The 17467-nt window shown below is 43.3% G+C and overlaps 1 protein-coding gene across 2 annotated transcripts in view; it reads right to left on the reverse strand.

Moving 5' to 3' along the window:
- Nucleotides 1-8440: 8440 nt before the first annotated feature.
- LOC135101195 (GATA-binding factor C-like) overlaps nucleotides 8441-17467 on the reverse strand; it is a 206147-nt gene continuing 197120 nt past the window's right edge. For both annotated transcript variants that reach the window (XM_064004805.1, XM_064004804.1), the window contains exons 6-7: nucleotides 10760-11095; nucleotides 8441-10538 (exon numbers count right to left, since the gene is read on the reverse strand). In XM_064004805.1, coding sequence (XP_063860875.1) covers nucleotides 10512-10538; nucleotides 10760-11095 — 363 coding nt within the window. In that variant the 3' untranslated portion in view covers nucleotides 8441-10511. The remainder of the gene's footprint in view (nucleotides 10539-10759; nucleotides 11096-17467) is intronic.

Consider the following 17467-nt stretch of genomic DNA (forward strand, 5'->3'; position numbering starts at 1 on the left):
ACGGTCTTGGTATAGATTGTTGTTTACTTAACGAGTCTGACAGGTGGACCCTTCTTTACGAGACAGGTGCAGGCAGGGAGACAGGTGGCACTGAGGTATTGTGGCGCGATTAAAGTTTGGGTGATCCATATTAAATTCTATCAAAACCTGCCTCGCCCTGCCTCGCTCTGCCTCGCCTCGCCCTGCCTCACGGGGAGAGCACAAGCACCACCACCATCACCACCACCACCATCAGCAGCAACACCAACAGTCCAAAATCCTCTCCTCCACTGTCCGCTACGAGGCGTTCAGTTTATTTAGCGATTATTTGTGCGAAGGTCTGCTGCTCGTGGACATTAGAACTTGCTCGGGTCTTCGCTGGAATCCTTGTTTGGAAAGCCGAGGCTGAGTCTCTTCACTGTGCACACTTGTTGATGCTGCACCAACGAAATGTTTTATTTTTTTCTCTCTCTCTTTTCTCTCACTGTGATGTTTTCGGGAATAATATTTTACAATTAATCTGGGATCAAAGACGAAAGGCTAAACACACACACACACACACACACACACACACACACACACACACACACACACACACCAAACGCACCACCACTACTACCACCACCACCACAACGAACCAGATTTCCGTGGCCAATATTTCAGCCTCCACGGCCGCCATAACTCTGGCCGTCCCGTCCATATTTCATCCCTCCTTCGCCTTTTCACCGGCCGCCCACCCTCCAAATTAGTTCTCGTCAGCCACTCCACTCAGATAAAAGGAGGTAACGAGTTGATAACGAGTTGTATTCTACCGCAGTGAAAGGAAGATGTAAATAGGTCTCTGCGGCGTCTAGGAGAGAGTGTCGACGCTCCACAAATACGGGGCAGCCTTTGTTTACCCTCCTGATGGCGTCGCTCCATGACGCTCATTGTTGAACTGTTCGCGAGGGAAAAAATAGAGGAAAATTTAAGACGTGGAATCGATGGACGCTCGGACTGGCGAGGCTGTGAGACTGAGGCGAGGCGAGGCTGGAGGCTCTGAGGCGAGGCTGGTGAGGCGAGGCTGTGAGGTGTGGTGAGGCTGGAGGTGTGGGATCATTTACCTTCATGAATGAGTGTTTGTCTGTTGCTTTGGTGGGTTTTGGAAGATATTCTTTTCTTAAATATTTGCCTTTTTCTCGTCTTGAGTACATTTTTGGAGATATTTTCAACACTCGCTTTTCTTGGCTTTAATTAATGCTGGTACTTATTTTCTTAAACATTCGTCTTTTTTGGTTTAATTTTTTTATAGTATCGGATTTTCAAACGGTTGATTCTCTGTTGGCTTTGGTATATGATGGCTGGTGCACATATTGCCTCCAGTAATTATTTGTAGCTTTCATGGTATTACTTTGAGTTTTATATTACAAAAACAAACTACTGATTTTCACTTACCTCCTCTAGAGAAAGTCTTTTTATTTTTTTACCCTTAATACTTCTTATTTGTGATATTAGATCTTTAATTATTTGTCAATAATTTTTACTATTTCTGCATTGTACAAGTAAGAGTGTCTAAATACATGTAATCCCACATTCGGAGTTATTCCACACTGACCTATAATTTTGTTTTATTTGCTACGTCACGTCTTAGTGCTTGAAGCGAAGACCACAAGAGACGATTAGAAACAACAAAATTGCCCCTTTTAACGTATCATAATATATCTATGAATTTAGCAAAAGCAATAAAGAAAATAAACGTGTGGCGCAAAAATACGTCAAGTGAATAACATTATATTATTTGTAATGGCTAACAAGACACGTCAGACGTCAAATACGAAGAACACAAGACAACAAAGAAACATCCAGGAATCTTTGGTGTACAGAGAACCAGCGCCGTCATGGAAACACTCACAAAACCCAAGCCTTTACCGCACCAGATCGAAGCCTTTAGACCAGTAAGAGCGAGAGAACCAGACAGACAGAGGAGGAGGAGGAGGAGGAGGAGGAGGATCCGTGTAACAAAGGCAGCAGAGTCCCACGTTTCATCCCGGCCAGCGCACAATGACGTCATCAGGATAAACAAAAAGGCGACACCACCACCAGCACAACACGGCCGCCGCGAGAGGAAGAGTGACGGGTTGGCTGTCAGGGTGTTTTGTGAGTCGCGTGACGGCCCTTTTGTGGTGACGCCAAGTGGTTGTTTGTTGTTTCACTTGGGCCGTGTCGTGACGCCTGGCCCGCCTCAGGGATCATGGCGTGTTTTTCAGGTATTTGTGTCTTTTACTCTGGTATTCTTGTGTTTTAATGTTTCTCAGCAGGATTGTAATAAAGATGAAAGGACTTTATTTGACATAGGTTATTGATGTATAATCCCAGTGTACCTTGAGAAAAAATACGTAGTTATTTTTGTTTTTTGTTTTTTTGGGAGGTCAAGGAAAAACAAAATTAATAATCATGATAAAACAAATGGTCATAATGTCGCTCCCTGAAAAGAAACAAGCATGAGATCCAAGGGATAGACCATTTTAGCTTAGCTGAATAGGAATAGTTATCTAATGTAATTGCTGATTGTATTACATCACATTGAAGTATCAGTTCCATCAGAACAAACACATACGCAGTTTTCGTAGTTTGTGTAGAAGCAAGGTCGTCTTACTACAGTCATCTACTTAATACTGATTAGTTTCAAGTGGCATACAAAAATAAATAATAGTTTTTACATAAAGGGTGCTGTATGACTATTTCTTAGCACAATGAATGTACCTTTTTGTGAGAGAGGCAATGGTATTGAATATTTCTTAACTGCTGTGACAAAACAAATATTTCCTTTTATGTTGAAAGAAACACATCGAAACAGTATTGAAAGAATTAAGTACCGTAGACAAACCAGCCTTCTCTACGGATAAGAACACTGTAATTTGATCGAAAGTTGTACATGCCTTAAGAAAACAAATACATTGTCTTATGTTAAAAGAAACACACTAAGATTTCTTCGTCTTTTAGGTGGGAAACACATTGTACTTCACTGGAAAGAGAACAAGACCACCTTTATAATGAAACAAACATCACTTCATGATCAAGACAAGAAATAAAGTGATCAGCATCCGGTTCTCAAGAGCGCTACCACTCACACCGGGACAAGGAGACTGTGGCGAGGCAAACAAGGCAGTCAGGCAGGCGAGGCAAGGCAGGTATACACACACACACCGCCTCGGCTAACACGTGAGCCACGCCTCCCTCGCCTCGCCGCCGCCAGCCGCTAATGACCGCCCGGCTGAAGGCTTCGTCGGTAATTTGTCTTAGTGCTCTGTAATTTCCGGTACTGGCAGCCTCCTCATCGTGCCGCCAAAACAAATAACCAAGAGTAAAACCTTGCAATTACAACTTGAGACGCTTTCTTCTCGCTGAAAGGATCCTCGCCTCTCGTCAGTTCAGCTGCCCCTTGCCTCTTGCTTCTTGTTTCTTCCTCCTCCTCCTCCTCCTCCCAACAGGCGCCGCTAATCATTCTCCTCATAGACACAAAAAATAAGATATCGTAGACTCTTAGGGGTGTAGGCGTAATTGTCTTGAATGAAATACGTTTACCACCTATGAAAATTATTACTTGTGCTACTTGACACTCTTCTCTGTAAAGTATTTGATAATTATATAACTTTAATGGTAAAAATATTAATTCAAGATACAATTTGTATTGGAGGTATAAAAATGACCCGTGAAAGCTAATCACTAAACTTTTTGAACAGATATCTTGAACATTAATGGTGAAAAAATTTGAACTAGGGTTAAAATATACAATGGAAACATATAAAGCCAAAAACCTTTTACTTTAATGTTAAATAAATAAAAAAAAAATAATTAAAACTCGCAAAAAACAAAACAAAAACATAAAAATGACTCGTGAATAGTACTTTAATGATAAAAAATCAAGAACTCAATGGAAAGCTTGCATTTTTCCATGAAAGCATTACATTTTTAAGTAATTTTTCCATGAAAGCATTACATTTTTAAGTAATTTCTACATTTGTAAAAATAACTAAAAAGTACTTGAATAATAAAAAAAATCAGGCTAAAATTGACAAAGAAAATATAGCAATGACTCGCGAATCCAACCGTTAAACTTTACGAAGAGAAATCTAGCAGAGAAAGAGTTGAGCGTCACACCCTCGCGTCCGCCTCACACCCGCTGATGCCTGAGTCTCCCTAATGAACTAACCGGTGCGGCCGCGACACTAGAGAGCTTGCAGGCAGCGGCGCGGAGACAGGACAGCTTGCCACACCTGCCACGGACTCTGAAGCTTGAGACACGATTCACTAACTGGTACACACACACACACACACACACACACACACATCTTTGGCTCCTTTACATTCACTTGCATTAGAGAATTTTTTTTTCTTGTTGTTGTTGTTGATGATGCTGCTTGTCACTCGCATCTCTAAATCACATTAACCAGCTACCTACTACTACTACTACTACTACTACTACTACTACTACTCTCTCTCTCTCTCTCTCTCTCTCTCTCTCTCTCTCTCTCTCTCTCTCTCTCTCTCTCTCTCTCTCTCTCTCTCTCTCTCTCTCTCTCTCTCTCTCTCTCTCTCTCTCTCTCTCTCTCTCACGTACAGTTAGTTACATCAACAAAGTCTCTTAGTTCTTCTGGGTGTCGCTGTGCTCTATTTGTTTGTAGATTCTTGTGTCCTAATTTTGCAATATTTTTTGTTATCATTACTGGTATCGTTGTTCATTTTATTGATTCTAAATTACTACTACTACTACTACTACTACTACTACTACTACTACTTTTGTTACTACTACCGTTTGTAATAGTAGGAATTTTCTTCTTGTTCTTGTTCTTGTTCTTGGCCATTAATATTGTTAAAAGTATTGGTATTATTATTATTGTTGTTGTTATTGATGTTGGTGTTGTTGTTGTTATTATTATTATTATTGTTGTTGTTGTTGTTGTTGTTGTTGTTGTTGTTGTTGTTGTTACTCTCGTTATTGTTTTTTTCGTTGAAATTCTTATTATAATAATTTTCACTATCAACATCATCGTTATCATTGTTACTTACTATTGACGTGCAGTGCTGACATCAATACAACAATAACGTTAACAGAAACCTCATCATCCACCTTCTTCCTAGTACACCTTCCTGCTGGGGATAGACAAGGAGAGGCAGGGGTGAGCGGAGAGGGCAGGGAAGAGGCAGACATGGGAAGGTAGTGGACAGGAGAGAAGAGCGAGGTAATTGTGGGCACTGAAAAGGTCGGGGGAGCGAAGAGGAGGGACAGAAAGTGGGGAAGTTTAGTCAGGGGAGGGAAACAGTGACAGAGTGGAGCAGGGGAGGGAACAGAGGGGCATAGTTTGGTATGGGGAGGGGCGGAGAGGAGCAGGGATTGCAGTAGAAGGATCGACAGTAGGGATACCAAGGAAGGGGAGATTTAGGCAAGAGAGGACGGAATGGAGGCAGGATTGACCAGGGGAAGTGACAGTTAGGACATAATTAGATAGGACATGGGACGAAGAAAACAGGGATCCTAGGGAAGGAGTATTGAGACACAGGGGATCAGCAGGGAGAGGAAAGGAAGGGAAAGGAAAGACAGAGATGGGCAAGGTTTGACAGAGAAAAGGCATAGAGGAGCAACCTTGGGCAAAAGAGGGACAGGGAATTCAGATAGGGAAAGAAAGAGATATGCTTAGGGAGGGGAGAAGCTGGAGAGAGGCTGGGAGAGGCAAAGAGGGGAAGGGAGAGGCCGGAAGCTACACCTCAGTCTTTCAAGGTCACTCGAACCCGTAACTGGATCCGTGTGTGTGTGTGTGTGTGTGTGTGTGTGTGTGTGTGTGTGTGTGTGTGTGTGTGTGAGTGTGTGGAATGAGAATCTAGATGAAGTGTTAATGGCTGTCTTTTCCTTAACTGAAACTTATCAATCTTTATGTCGAGTTTTGCCTTGAATGGAAGCTTGATTCTTTTCTTTTTTTTTTTTTCGTGGAGCTGTACTGGTTTTGAATATCCTTGTTGTTGTTGTTGTTTTTGTTGTTGTTGTTGTTGTTGTTGTTGTTGTTGTTGTTGTTGTTGTTGTTGTTGTTGTTGTTGTTATGTTATCTCTCAGGCTCTTAGAAGTGTTTTTTTTTTTTTCATTTTACTATGCAGAATATTTATTAAGACATTACTACCATCATAAAAACACTCTAGAAAACATTAATACTTTCTGAAATAAAGATCGCATTTTTAAACGTTACATTCTCCAAAGAGACCATTACAAAAAAAAGTTAAGTTAGGTTCCGGGAATGTTTTTTTATTTTTTTTTTTTATTAATTATATAGAATCATTAAAGTATCACTGCATCTTCATGACAACACTCTCGAATACCCCAGTAACCTCCACTACAGTCTGTCAAAGGTAGTCGAGATCATTCCCTTTTGGATAAGACGCTGGAGGAACGTTTAATAATACTGTTCAATGCTATTCACATCCCGTTCATGGAGCAGCTGCAGCACGTCGGGAGCCTTGCTTGGTAACGATGCATTAACCAGTATTCATTGGCGCTGCTCCTTACCTTTCCTGTCGCTGTGGCTATCTATCATGCCTTAGTAGTGCTTAACGTACATGCAAGTACGTGCTGTGTGTGTGTGTGTGTGTGTGTGTGTGTGTGTGTGTGTGTGTTGTGTGTGTGTGTGTGTGTGTGTGTGTGTGTGTGTGTGTGTGTGTGTGTGTGTGTGTGTGTGTGTTCTCTTTGAGCTTATATTTTGATGTTATAGTCGTTATACATTTTCTATCTTTTTTTTGTGTGTATTTGTTTGTTTGTTTGTGTGTTTGTTTTTGTTGTTGTTGTTGTTGTTGTTGTTGTTGTTGTATTGTTTTTGTTGTTGTTATTGTTGTTGTTGTTGCTGTAGTTTCTTCTTTTTTGTAGTAGTAGTAGTAGTAGTAGTAGTAGTAGTAGTAGTAGTAGTAGTAGTAGCAGCAGCAGCAGCAGCAGCAGCATTACCACCACCACCACCACCAGAAGCTGCAGTGTAGCAGTACCAGTAGTAATATCCACACAGACCCTTAAGCCGCCACGCCTGCGCCAATCCCTTGAGGTAAACAAAACACTCGAGGTGGCGCGTCTTTCCCTTCACACAGGGGATTAGCGCGCTCGCCTTAGGAACACTGGCGGTGGTGGTGTCTCCCTCTGAGTAATCCCGGATCTCCTGACAAGGGACTGATTATAAGAACCCGCTTGTAATCCAGTGACGGAGGGCAGCAGGATGGGAATGCTGGGGTATCTGTATTGTCTTGTGTATTACCTGTATGTTCTTATGTATAGGTGTATTCAGTTCACTCTTCCTGTCCTGTTCTGTCATGTCCTGTCCTTCTCTCCCTTCCCTCTCTTCGTCCGTGCATAAAACATAACCCTATATTTTCAAAAGTTTTCATGTTTTATGTCGACAACTGAGTTTTTTTTCAAAGATTTTTTTTTTTTTTAAGACGTGTTCATGATTTAGGGATAGTTTCAGAAGGATCCTTCAGCATCATAGGGAAGAACATCCATGAAAATCCAACTTTGAAAATATAAGAATAAGAGAGCAAAGCGTTTAAGAACACTGGGAATGTTGTATGGGTTAGACAAGTGTGTGGATTGAGATGATGAGAAAACACGCTAGGAAGATAAGAACATAACAAAACAAAGGAAGCTGCAGGACGCCATGTGACCTAAACGTGACAGTGCTTGTACAAAACGTATCTACCTACATCCATCTATCGTCCTCATCCATAAATATTTATAATCTTCTAAAGCTCCTTAATGACTCGGCACTAACAAGCTCATTATCTTTGTCTTTAATCTACCTATCAGGCTTGAACCAGTTATTTCTTGTCCTATACTGATTACTGACCCTGATAATTTTGTTTAGATCATCATTGTTACATCTCTCAATGATGAAAAGTGTTCCTCATAGCGACACATTAGAGAAATAAGGTAGTTACTTCATCCTGAGCTTCCTCACCACCACTATCCACACGCTATCTGTCCAGTACAATGGTGCCTGTATTTGTAAATGGTTTTCTCTTATTATTTATTTATTAATTTATTTTTTTATTTACTACCAGGGGGCAGATTCACGAGGTGCTTGTTCAGTTGTCACAAAGGGTTAAGGTTAACGCGCAACAGTAAAAAAAACACACAGTTCATAGTCAATGTTTTTATTATAGCAAAAAAGATGCAAGATTTTAAAAGCAGCCGTACAGTTGAGATCAGGAGGAAAACTTTTACAAACGACATCACATCTGTTTGTGAGGGATACACACACACACACACACACGCACACACACACAGCTCTCTCTCTCTCTCTCTCTTTCTGTCAGTTTCTCTGTCAGTTTTTTTTTTCTCTCTCTCTCTCTCTCTCTCTCTCTCTCTCTCTCTCTCTCTCTCTCTCTCTCTGTCAGTTTCTCTCTCTCTCTCTCTCTCTCTCTCTCTCTCTCTCTCTCTCTCTCTCTCTGTCAGTTTCTCTCTCTCTCTCTCTCTCTCTCTCTCTCTCTCTCTCTCTCTCACACACACACACACACACACACACACACACACACACACACACACACACACACACACACACACACACACACACACACACACACACACACACACACACACACACACACACACACACACACACACACACACACACACACACACACCTCCATCACACCACACCACACCACTGCATTGTGACACTCAAGGCGTTCTATATATAAAGCAAAACAAATCAACTGACGACTTTTTTTTTTCATAACATTTACAGCACAACGATTATATAAGAAACAGTAACACAAGGGAATGAATGCCTGGAGACACGACACTACTTGCTTTTACACACCCTCCTCCCCTTCCTTCTCCTGCCTCTCATCACGTGCTCTTGCTAAACCAACGGAGATTCTGAAACACTCATAAGTGAAAGAAGAAATATAATGCAAAATAAAATGGGAAATTATTGTATACACAGACATTTTGAAAATATATATTGATGCATCGCACTTTGTATTTTTTTATTTATTTATTTTTTTTTTATCATGACAAATGTACTGATGGTAGTCTTGGTATTCAAATTTGTTTTCATGTAGTCTTAGTTATGATACATTACTTATAAATCTTTCGTTGTTTAGAAAGTTTTTCTTAGTCAAATACAGCATCGTCACTACATATACCCCTCGTCACCAAGTCTGTCACAATAATTTTATCACATGAGGGCGTGGGAGGACGGTGACACTGCCAGTGACTGATGCTCTCACTCGTTGATTGACTGGTAATTTTGGGTCTTGTAAAGGAACATGCAGCAAACTAATATTTTATTTCTATCAAAATCCTCACGTAATCATAAGGTGCAGGATTATTCAGATGAAATGATCAAGTGTCTTATAATTAAACTTTTTGTAGGAATAAACTTGCCGTATGTTATAGAGAAAAAAAAGTGAATATTACGTAGACGAATCACTAAGCGAGAGTATCAGTGGCAGTGTTACCGTGGCCTCGCGTCCCAAGCTGCCAAATTTACCGTGACAAAGTCGGCAAAAGAGAGAATATAATGCACGATAATAATTTGTATGTTGGTGTGGCGAGGCTCGGGGATGTCAGGTGTGGGCGCCAAGCCTCACCCACCTTCACCGCCACCCACAGGCGTCAAGCACCTACTGAAGGGAAATGAGCGTCTGACATACTGCCCTGATTCTTGGCTGGCCCGGGACTCTTGATCTGCCGGGGACTCTCAGATGACGTCGCAACACACTCAGCGGAGAACGCGAGGCCGAATGACTTGACGTGTTTGGACTACCGGCAGTAACAATGCCGACACACGATGCGTCCAGTGCTTACAGATATGCTCTTTAGGCTTAGATAGTCTATATGTTTTTATTTACATCACAACAAGAATTATTTTTTTTATTTGTATACTAAACACATTAAAAATAGTTCAGGCTTTATGGCGCATCAGTCGCTGGGAGCTGTGCGAGTCAGGTAAATATTTGTGACAGCGTCGCGCTGATGCAGAAATGTTTATAAAACTTGTTCCATCGCATTTGAAATAATTGGCAGAACCAGAACCATTTTCCTGGCGAACCTCGAGCTGTCAGTTGTTTCATCATTGCTTCACGTCAGACTATTGTGATTGGCTTAGGTACATAACCTTTATTTATTTAGTCAGTCACTATTCTTGTCAACTGGCACGACGGAAAGCAATGTCTGCCGTACATTTTACTGTGACTCAATTCAGCCCAAGGGACAACAACACTCGTCAGCCTTGACGGGACCCCTCCACGCCTCCACGTAGCCGCGGTGGGGGCGGGCAGATGTGACACAAAGGGAAACTTGTAAGCAAAATAATGTTCCATGTCGAAGAAAGGAATGTATTTGTGGCCATTGGTCCTGGGGGCGGCACTGGCTGGGTCCTGGAGCACCGCCTCCACTCGAGGGCGGCACCGCAGGCAGAGGGGCCATGGTGGCACCAGCAGGCTCGCCCAGTGCCACGCTCAATGGGGCGGCTCCTCTGTCTTCACGCCCACTATAAGGTCACGGACAGGACGTCAGGTCATGTGTAGTCAGATCGCCAGCCATTCTGAGGAAACAAATATAAAACTTCTTAAAATTTAAACTTGGAGGCATACAGTACTTCACAGTTAAGATATGTTCTAAATCAATGAAGTTAATTTCTTGTGCACCGTTGGTAAAAGTGACAGTTGGTATTACTAAGACACGGTCACCATACATCGTAACATAAGAGGTGCACAGATGGTGACGGGCCGCCAGTGACTGACGTGACGGAACACCGGGACTCACCACGGGAGGCTGCAGTCCCAGACTGGAGGGGATCTGGATCTGTGAGGTGGAGGAGAGGCCGAGCCCGACGCCCGACATGGCGGACATGCCGTGCATGGGCGGCGCCGACATGAAGCCGCCCGCCATGGAGGAGCCGTGCATCTGGCCGCCGTACATGTAGTGGGACATGGAGCCGAACCCGGAGCCGCCGGTACCAAAGCTGCCAAAGCCGCCCTTGTCCAGGGGCTTCAGCATGTCCGGGAAGCCCAGCATTCCCTTCTTCTTCTTGGACTTGGAGCTCAGCTTGCGGTTGCGGGTCTGGATGCCCTCCTTCTTCATGGTGAGCGGGCGGTTCACCTGCGGGGAGAGACGTCCTGGTGATTACAAGGCACCAATGCTTGTTGTCTAGATCGTGATGTGAATACTAAGAGACTTATAGTTATAATGTTTACACAACTGAATGAAATGAAATCTAGAAAGAAAAAAAAAGCAGACACAATTCTTAGTTTCCTTCGTGATTTCTTCTCGCACTTGTGTGATCAGAGGAGAACCCGTAATAAAGTTGTTTCCACCCTCGAGAAAAGTAACTGGGTTCAAGTTACTGAGCGAAGGTTCACAGCAACACGCCACGTATTCAAGACAGCACACTTCGTCACATTCCTTATTGAGGTGCGAGCTGATTGAAAAAAAAAATTTGGTGAATGTGCACGAAAAAAAAAAAAATCTGACAGGTGCAAGGAGCAGCTCTGCCCAGTGCGGCCCAAAGACGCCAAGAAGCCTCCACAAATCTTACAGTTGCTTATCGCCACTCAATATATTCCCTGTCGACATCAGCTCCCAGATCCACACACGCGGCCATCCAGTAGGCAGTTTAATGACACTATCGCATGAAAAATTAGGAGAGATCTGACGGGCCTGTCATTATTTTTCACGTCACTTACCTAATGAATCTCCCTTCCGAATACCGAAACTATACATCTAGCAGCAGTACAGACTCACCCAGCCTATACCAACCACACCAGTACACTGCCCGCCACCCGAAAGAGACGTGGACTACAGGAACACAAGAACACAAGGCCTTTTTATTTTAGAGGAAGATTCAGACGCGGCGATAAAGTGTGTGGCGTTAAGTGTGGTGCAGGCAGCTCACATCCCCCGGCCAGGCGTCATAACCACCTCCAGACCGCCCACCGAGACTCGCCGGACGCCTTTTCACAGCCTCACGTCGGGTTTCTCCACGCATCACCTCCTCCTCACTCCGCCGGAACTGTAAATCAATTTAAAAGCCGAGGCAGAAGTTGAGCCAGAAGCGATAGCGGAGTTTGTGGCCACGACTGAAGGTGATGTAGGTGCAAATCGAGTTTATTTTCACAGTGTGTTCATCAGGCGGTGTCAGAACCATCCCTCACCATCTTCCTCACCAGCCGCTAGGGCCTCCATTCAGCCCCCTTTTGTGTCAACCTATTGTGCCTCACCTGAGCCCCGTGGTCGCCTGTGAAATGTGATTATAGTGAGTCACAGCGAGGGGGTGGCGGCCACGTCACTCTGCCGGGCTCGTCCCCTCCTCCGCTCCGTGATAAACGGGACGAGGAGCAGAGGCGTCCAAGTAGCGGGTTTGATCGAGGTCTTCGACTGATATATCATGCCCAATATTTCAGCCAGAATATATTGGGACCAGTATATCAGGGGCCGGAGTGGTGGTCAGCGTGATCGTAATTAAATATGCTAATTGACTTATATAAAAACATGAAGTGCAATTACCTCACGCCGTGGGACGCTTTGGCCCATTGTTCGCGCCAAAACGGAGCACCGGAGAGGCATCTGCTAAATATTTTGTGCATGACTTTGATTTTTGGCGTTGAGCGGCCGGCGCGGTGAGGTGAGGAGGGGATGCCGCCGCACCATTTAACTCTTATTTCTCTTCTCTCTTCCCAAACCAATTTAGCTCATGCATGCAAATATTTAGACCCCAAATTTCGCTAACACACACACACACACACACACACACGATCACCACAAAATATCTCGATAGCTCACTGCTCTATGACATCACCATCCTTTGATTTCCAGCCTCAGTATATTTCTTCGTTTGCGCCAAAGAATAATTGACGTGTGTTCTGCGTGCTGAGAGTTGTTCCTCACCCATGTTACGGCGCTGACTCCTGGCGGGGCGGAAAGTTAGCGGGAAAGCGAGTAGTGGTTTTGTTGGTCCAATAATGTTGAGGTTGGCGGAGCGAGGGTGTTGAGAGTTGGTGCTCACGGGGCTAAGTGCTGGCAAGGTGGGATGAGGTCAGTGCTGAATTGAGTGCAGCTGGGCAGGGGATTGGCGAGGCGGGTGTCTGGCCAGTGTTTGGGTGTTGGTGCGCGACGGGGTGTGTGGCAAGATCGGGTAGGGTAGGGGGGGCAGGTGTTGTGGAGGTGATGACGGGGTGTTGTGGTGCTGTTGACGGGGTGTGAGTATGTGTGTGAAGACCGGCCACTGACACGCCCACTACTCTGCCTCCTGATCGTTGATGTCAAAATAGAGTGCTTATATTTGTTTATGATGCATTCTGAGCGTTTTCTTCTTCTTTTACTACTACTACTTCTTCTTCTTCTTCTTCTTTACTCATAATTTGTGCCGTTGACCTAAAAACAAAATTTCCTTTAATAAGAAAATCTGTCTTTATGAAACTGACAATTCCGTAAGTCATTATGCTTTACTCTCACCAATCTTACGTCCACCACACTGCTGCAAGAGTTATCCGGTTTCTTCCACCTTTCATCCTTTTCACTGGTAAACTCTCAAACTCTCTAGCTGTTTCTGTTTTTCCTCCTTTCCATGACTTGAACTATTTCAGAAAAGGAGCATTAAGATATCCGATTTGGGCATCTTTCTTTTCTTTTTCTTTTTTTTTTTTTTTTGTTTGTTTGCGGGGCGGTGACAATTTATATTTTCTCAGCATCCTATTTCCATGCGCCCTTAGCATGCTTTAATCACACGTAAATACAGGAAATATGAGAGATCAAGTTTTCATCACACTGGATAAAAGATAAGTAACGATCTAAATGAATAAACAAAAAACAAAAAAACAAAAAAGACTTTATTGTTTCCCCAAAAAAGGTACTTGATTTGACGAAAGAGCGAAACATAACTCGCAGCAAAACCACGATAAAAAATGAATTAATTGCCGGACTAAGATTCAAAGACAGCCAAATAATGTAAGCTATTCATTTGTCCGTATATCTGTAATATGTCTTCTCAGTCTTCCCTGCCTCTATCCATCTGTATCCACCAGGCTGTCTGTCAGTCACTCAGCTTATCTCTCTATTTATCTATATCTATATATCTGTCTCTCTTCGATTATATTTCTTCAAACATTGTGTGTGTGTGTGTGTGTAAGAGAGAGAGAGAGAGAGAGAGAGAGAGAGAGAGAGAGAGAGAGAGAGAGAGAGAGAGAGAGAGAGAGAGAGAGATGCTAGAAAAAAAAAAAAGAAATAAGGACAGATAGATAGATATATAGACAGTCTGATAAATCAATAAACATAAACAGGAGGGAGAGGAAAGAGGAGGAAGACAAGGAGGAGGAGTAGGGGGGGAGAAGGAGGAAAAGGAAGGAGGAAGACAACACACATCACCTCACCCACCTCCGCTGTTCTTTACCAAGCAACAAACAGACAGACAGAGGAGTGAGCGGCAGAAACACAGCTTATGAATTAAATATATTCCTTCCATCAATATAACACTATACGCCAGCGCGAGGCCGGCGGGGGACCTCTCGATTGGCTTGCCTATCTCCTCTCTAAAATCTAAGCTCATTTCTAGCTCAGTATGGTATCACACTCCCCATCCGGCGCTGCATCGGCGGGGCGGCGGCGGCGACTGCAGCTTCGGTCCGGCGGCGCGAGGCAGCCAGGCATTCATCACGCCGGACCATAAACACGATAGGATAATGTGAAGCTTCGCAACCAATTTCTTAGCTCAGTGTGATGTCCCGGTGCTCGTGTCATGCGCGCGCCCTCGCCACACACACACACACACACACACTCAGCCCTTTGAAAATGTGCCAGGTCATCTCTTCTCGTCTTTCAGTTCAGCTTTCTTCGCCTCTGTGTGTGTCCGTCGATTAGGACAAGCACACCGAGTCGTCGTCTTCCCCAAACAGTTTACTACAATGGTTTACTATTCATGTTTCCGTGAATGAACGTGTAATCTCACGGTACATCTGCCATGCATCCCAACAGATATTTATAACTTTCGTGTTTTTTGTCATAGATGTTTTTAGTTAAGAATTTGTAAGAGAAAAAATATATTTACATGAAAGTGTGAGAAGCCATCAGGCCTACACGTGGCGGTCACTGTCTGAAACATGTTTGCTAATTTCTATCACTGCATCTCGGCCTGCACAAAACTCACCACCCTGAACTTCTTATCTCGCTTATCTTCCTTGTTGTACTTATTATGTATTTAAGCACTGTATTTATTTATCTATTTATTTATTTTTTTGTGAGAGATATAGACAAGTTTCTATAACTCAATCTCGGCTTCCGTCAAACTGTACGAATAGAGCTAAAGGCAAATTTTTTTTTTCACTATTTTTTTCTAGCTAAGTACCAGAAGTTGTCTTGCATCATCATCGTCTATTTTTTTCTCCCTTTCTTTTTACGTGGAGATTCAGGTTCTGAAACTCGCAGGTATATGAAGCAATACCTTTGAAATCTTTATTAGTCAACCTTCCGGGGTCTGGTGTCGTAAAGTACATAGGGAGAGAAAGTAACGACGGCTCCTAACATTGAGAGAAAAGAACGACTTTCTTCCAAGTCAATGAAGGTGAAGGTAATGGATTGCGAGAGAGAGAGAGAGAGGGGGGGCTGTGTGTGTGTGTGTGTGTGTGTGTGTGTGTGTGTGTGTGTGTGTGTGTGTGTGTGTGTGTGTGTGTGTGTGTGTAAATCTCCCGAGCAACTCAAGCTGAAGGGGAAAATTTTGACGGATTACATGCAAGTCACTGAGATTAATTTACGTTCCCAGGCAGAGGAGTGTGGGGAAGACAACGAACGGTGCTTTGTGCAAATAAATCATGAAAACAAGACAAATGTATGCATCAAATGAAATATTGTACTCGTACACAGTATTATTTATCTATCTGTATGTGTGTCTATCTATCAGTATGTTTATCTGTTTATTCATATAGTTGGTTATCTACGTAATTGTCCTTTCTTGCGGACGTTTTTTGCCGGTTCTTTTTTAGTAGCGACAAAGTTAGACGCCCTTTTTTTTTTCCTTTTATACCTATGTTTTGTCCTTGACCGGGTTCCTCAATGCATTAAGATATCTGTCTATATTCGTCTACCTCTCTCTCTCTCTCTCTCTCTCTCTCTCTCTCTATCGATCTGTCTATCTATCGGCAGAAGAGCGTCCGTCTATTCGCGCCCTTGCATTCTCTCCTTGCATGTTGAAAGCCTCTCGTTCTTCTTTCCTGAAGTGCGTTACGTGTACTTTTTCCTTAACTTCACTCTTTTTCAATTAAAACATTTCATATCAACTTTTCGGGAGGGGCAACTAAGCTTTTTTTTACCTTTAAGTTTATTCACAGACACTGCTCCTCTTTTTCCCTGAAGTACATCACGTGGATTTTCTTCAACCTTACTTCATTTCAATTCGACCATTTTGTATAATTTTGTAGAAAAGGCAATTAGGGTTTTTTGTTATCTATGTAACCTTTGGTCAGCCTTCGTTACTGGTAAAAAATGTTTAATCAAGCGGAAATACAGTGCTTGAGATTGCTGTTCTTGACGTGAGTGGCCGCGATGAAGGAGTGTGGACAGCATCAAATCTCACTGCCTCACTGCCACCTGTTCGTGTGAGTGGGTCCGTCTCATGTTTCGGTGCAAAACGCGACCCACCGTTGCCTGCCAGCGCGCTGTCAATCTACTACTTATCAGGACGCAGTTTGGCTAGATTTATTAATCCTGAGCGTCCAGTTTCGCCGCTGCGTTTTTATTCTTTTAATTATAACGCATTTTCTATTATGGTTTGCTGTAAAGATAGTCCTGATTCCGATCTGCGTACAGGCAGTCATTATATTCACAAAAGAGTTAATTAAAACCCGGCGGGCCGCTACTCTGTGTGCTTACTTGCTATTAATCCCTCAGTGTATTTCACCCTCTCTTATCTCCGCCATCGGGGTCACGTAGCTCAGCACGTGTTGACGCTGCTGCTGCTGCTGCTGCCGCTCCTACACTGCCTGTCGTCCCTGACATTGGCGAGCACTGGCGACTTGACATGGCGCGAACACAGGCGGCTGAAGGCACGTGAGGGAACACTTGTGGCGGTAATGACGACACGCTTAGAAAGGACTCACTCTGCACCTCGTTTTCTGCAGCAGCCAGAACCGCTGTGCTTGTTTGCCTGTCCGTGCCTCTTTCTACAAATCTCTCTTCACCCTGAATGATTAATAATTTTCTGCCGCGGATAGGATCTCTTTATTAATTTAGTTGTCTGTGCCTTTTGCTACGTAAGTCTCTCTTCGGGCTCAACAATTACTCAGTTTCTGCAATAACTGGGAACACTATACTTGTCTAGTTGTCTGTGCATCTTGCTTGAGTCTTCTTTCACAATGGATGACCACCCAGTTTCTGCAGTAACTATATCCACTATGCACAGTAATAAATCATCTACTTTGAGGTGTCAGTTCCCAATCAGAGGCCTGAAACAATCACCAAAAATTGAAGGATAAGTCTCTTGAAACT

The sequence above is a fragment of the Scylla paramamosain genome, chromosome 6 (genome assembly GCF_035594125.1).
Source record: "Scylla paramamosain isolate STU-SP2022 chromosome 6, ASM3559412v1, whole genome shotgun sequence".
NCBI classification, from domain to species: domain Eukaryota; kingdom Metazoa; phylum Arthropoda; class Malacostraca; order Decapoda; family Portunidae; genus Scylla; species Scylla paramamosain.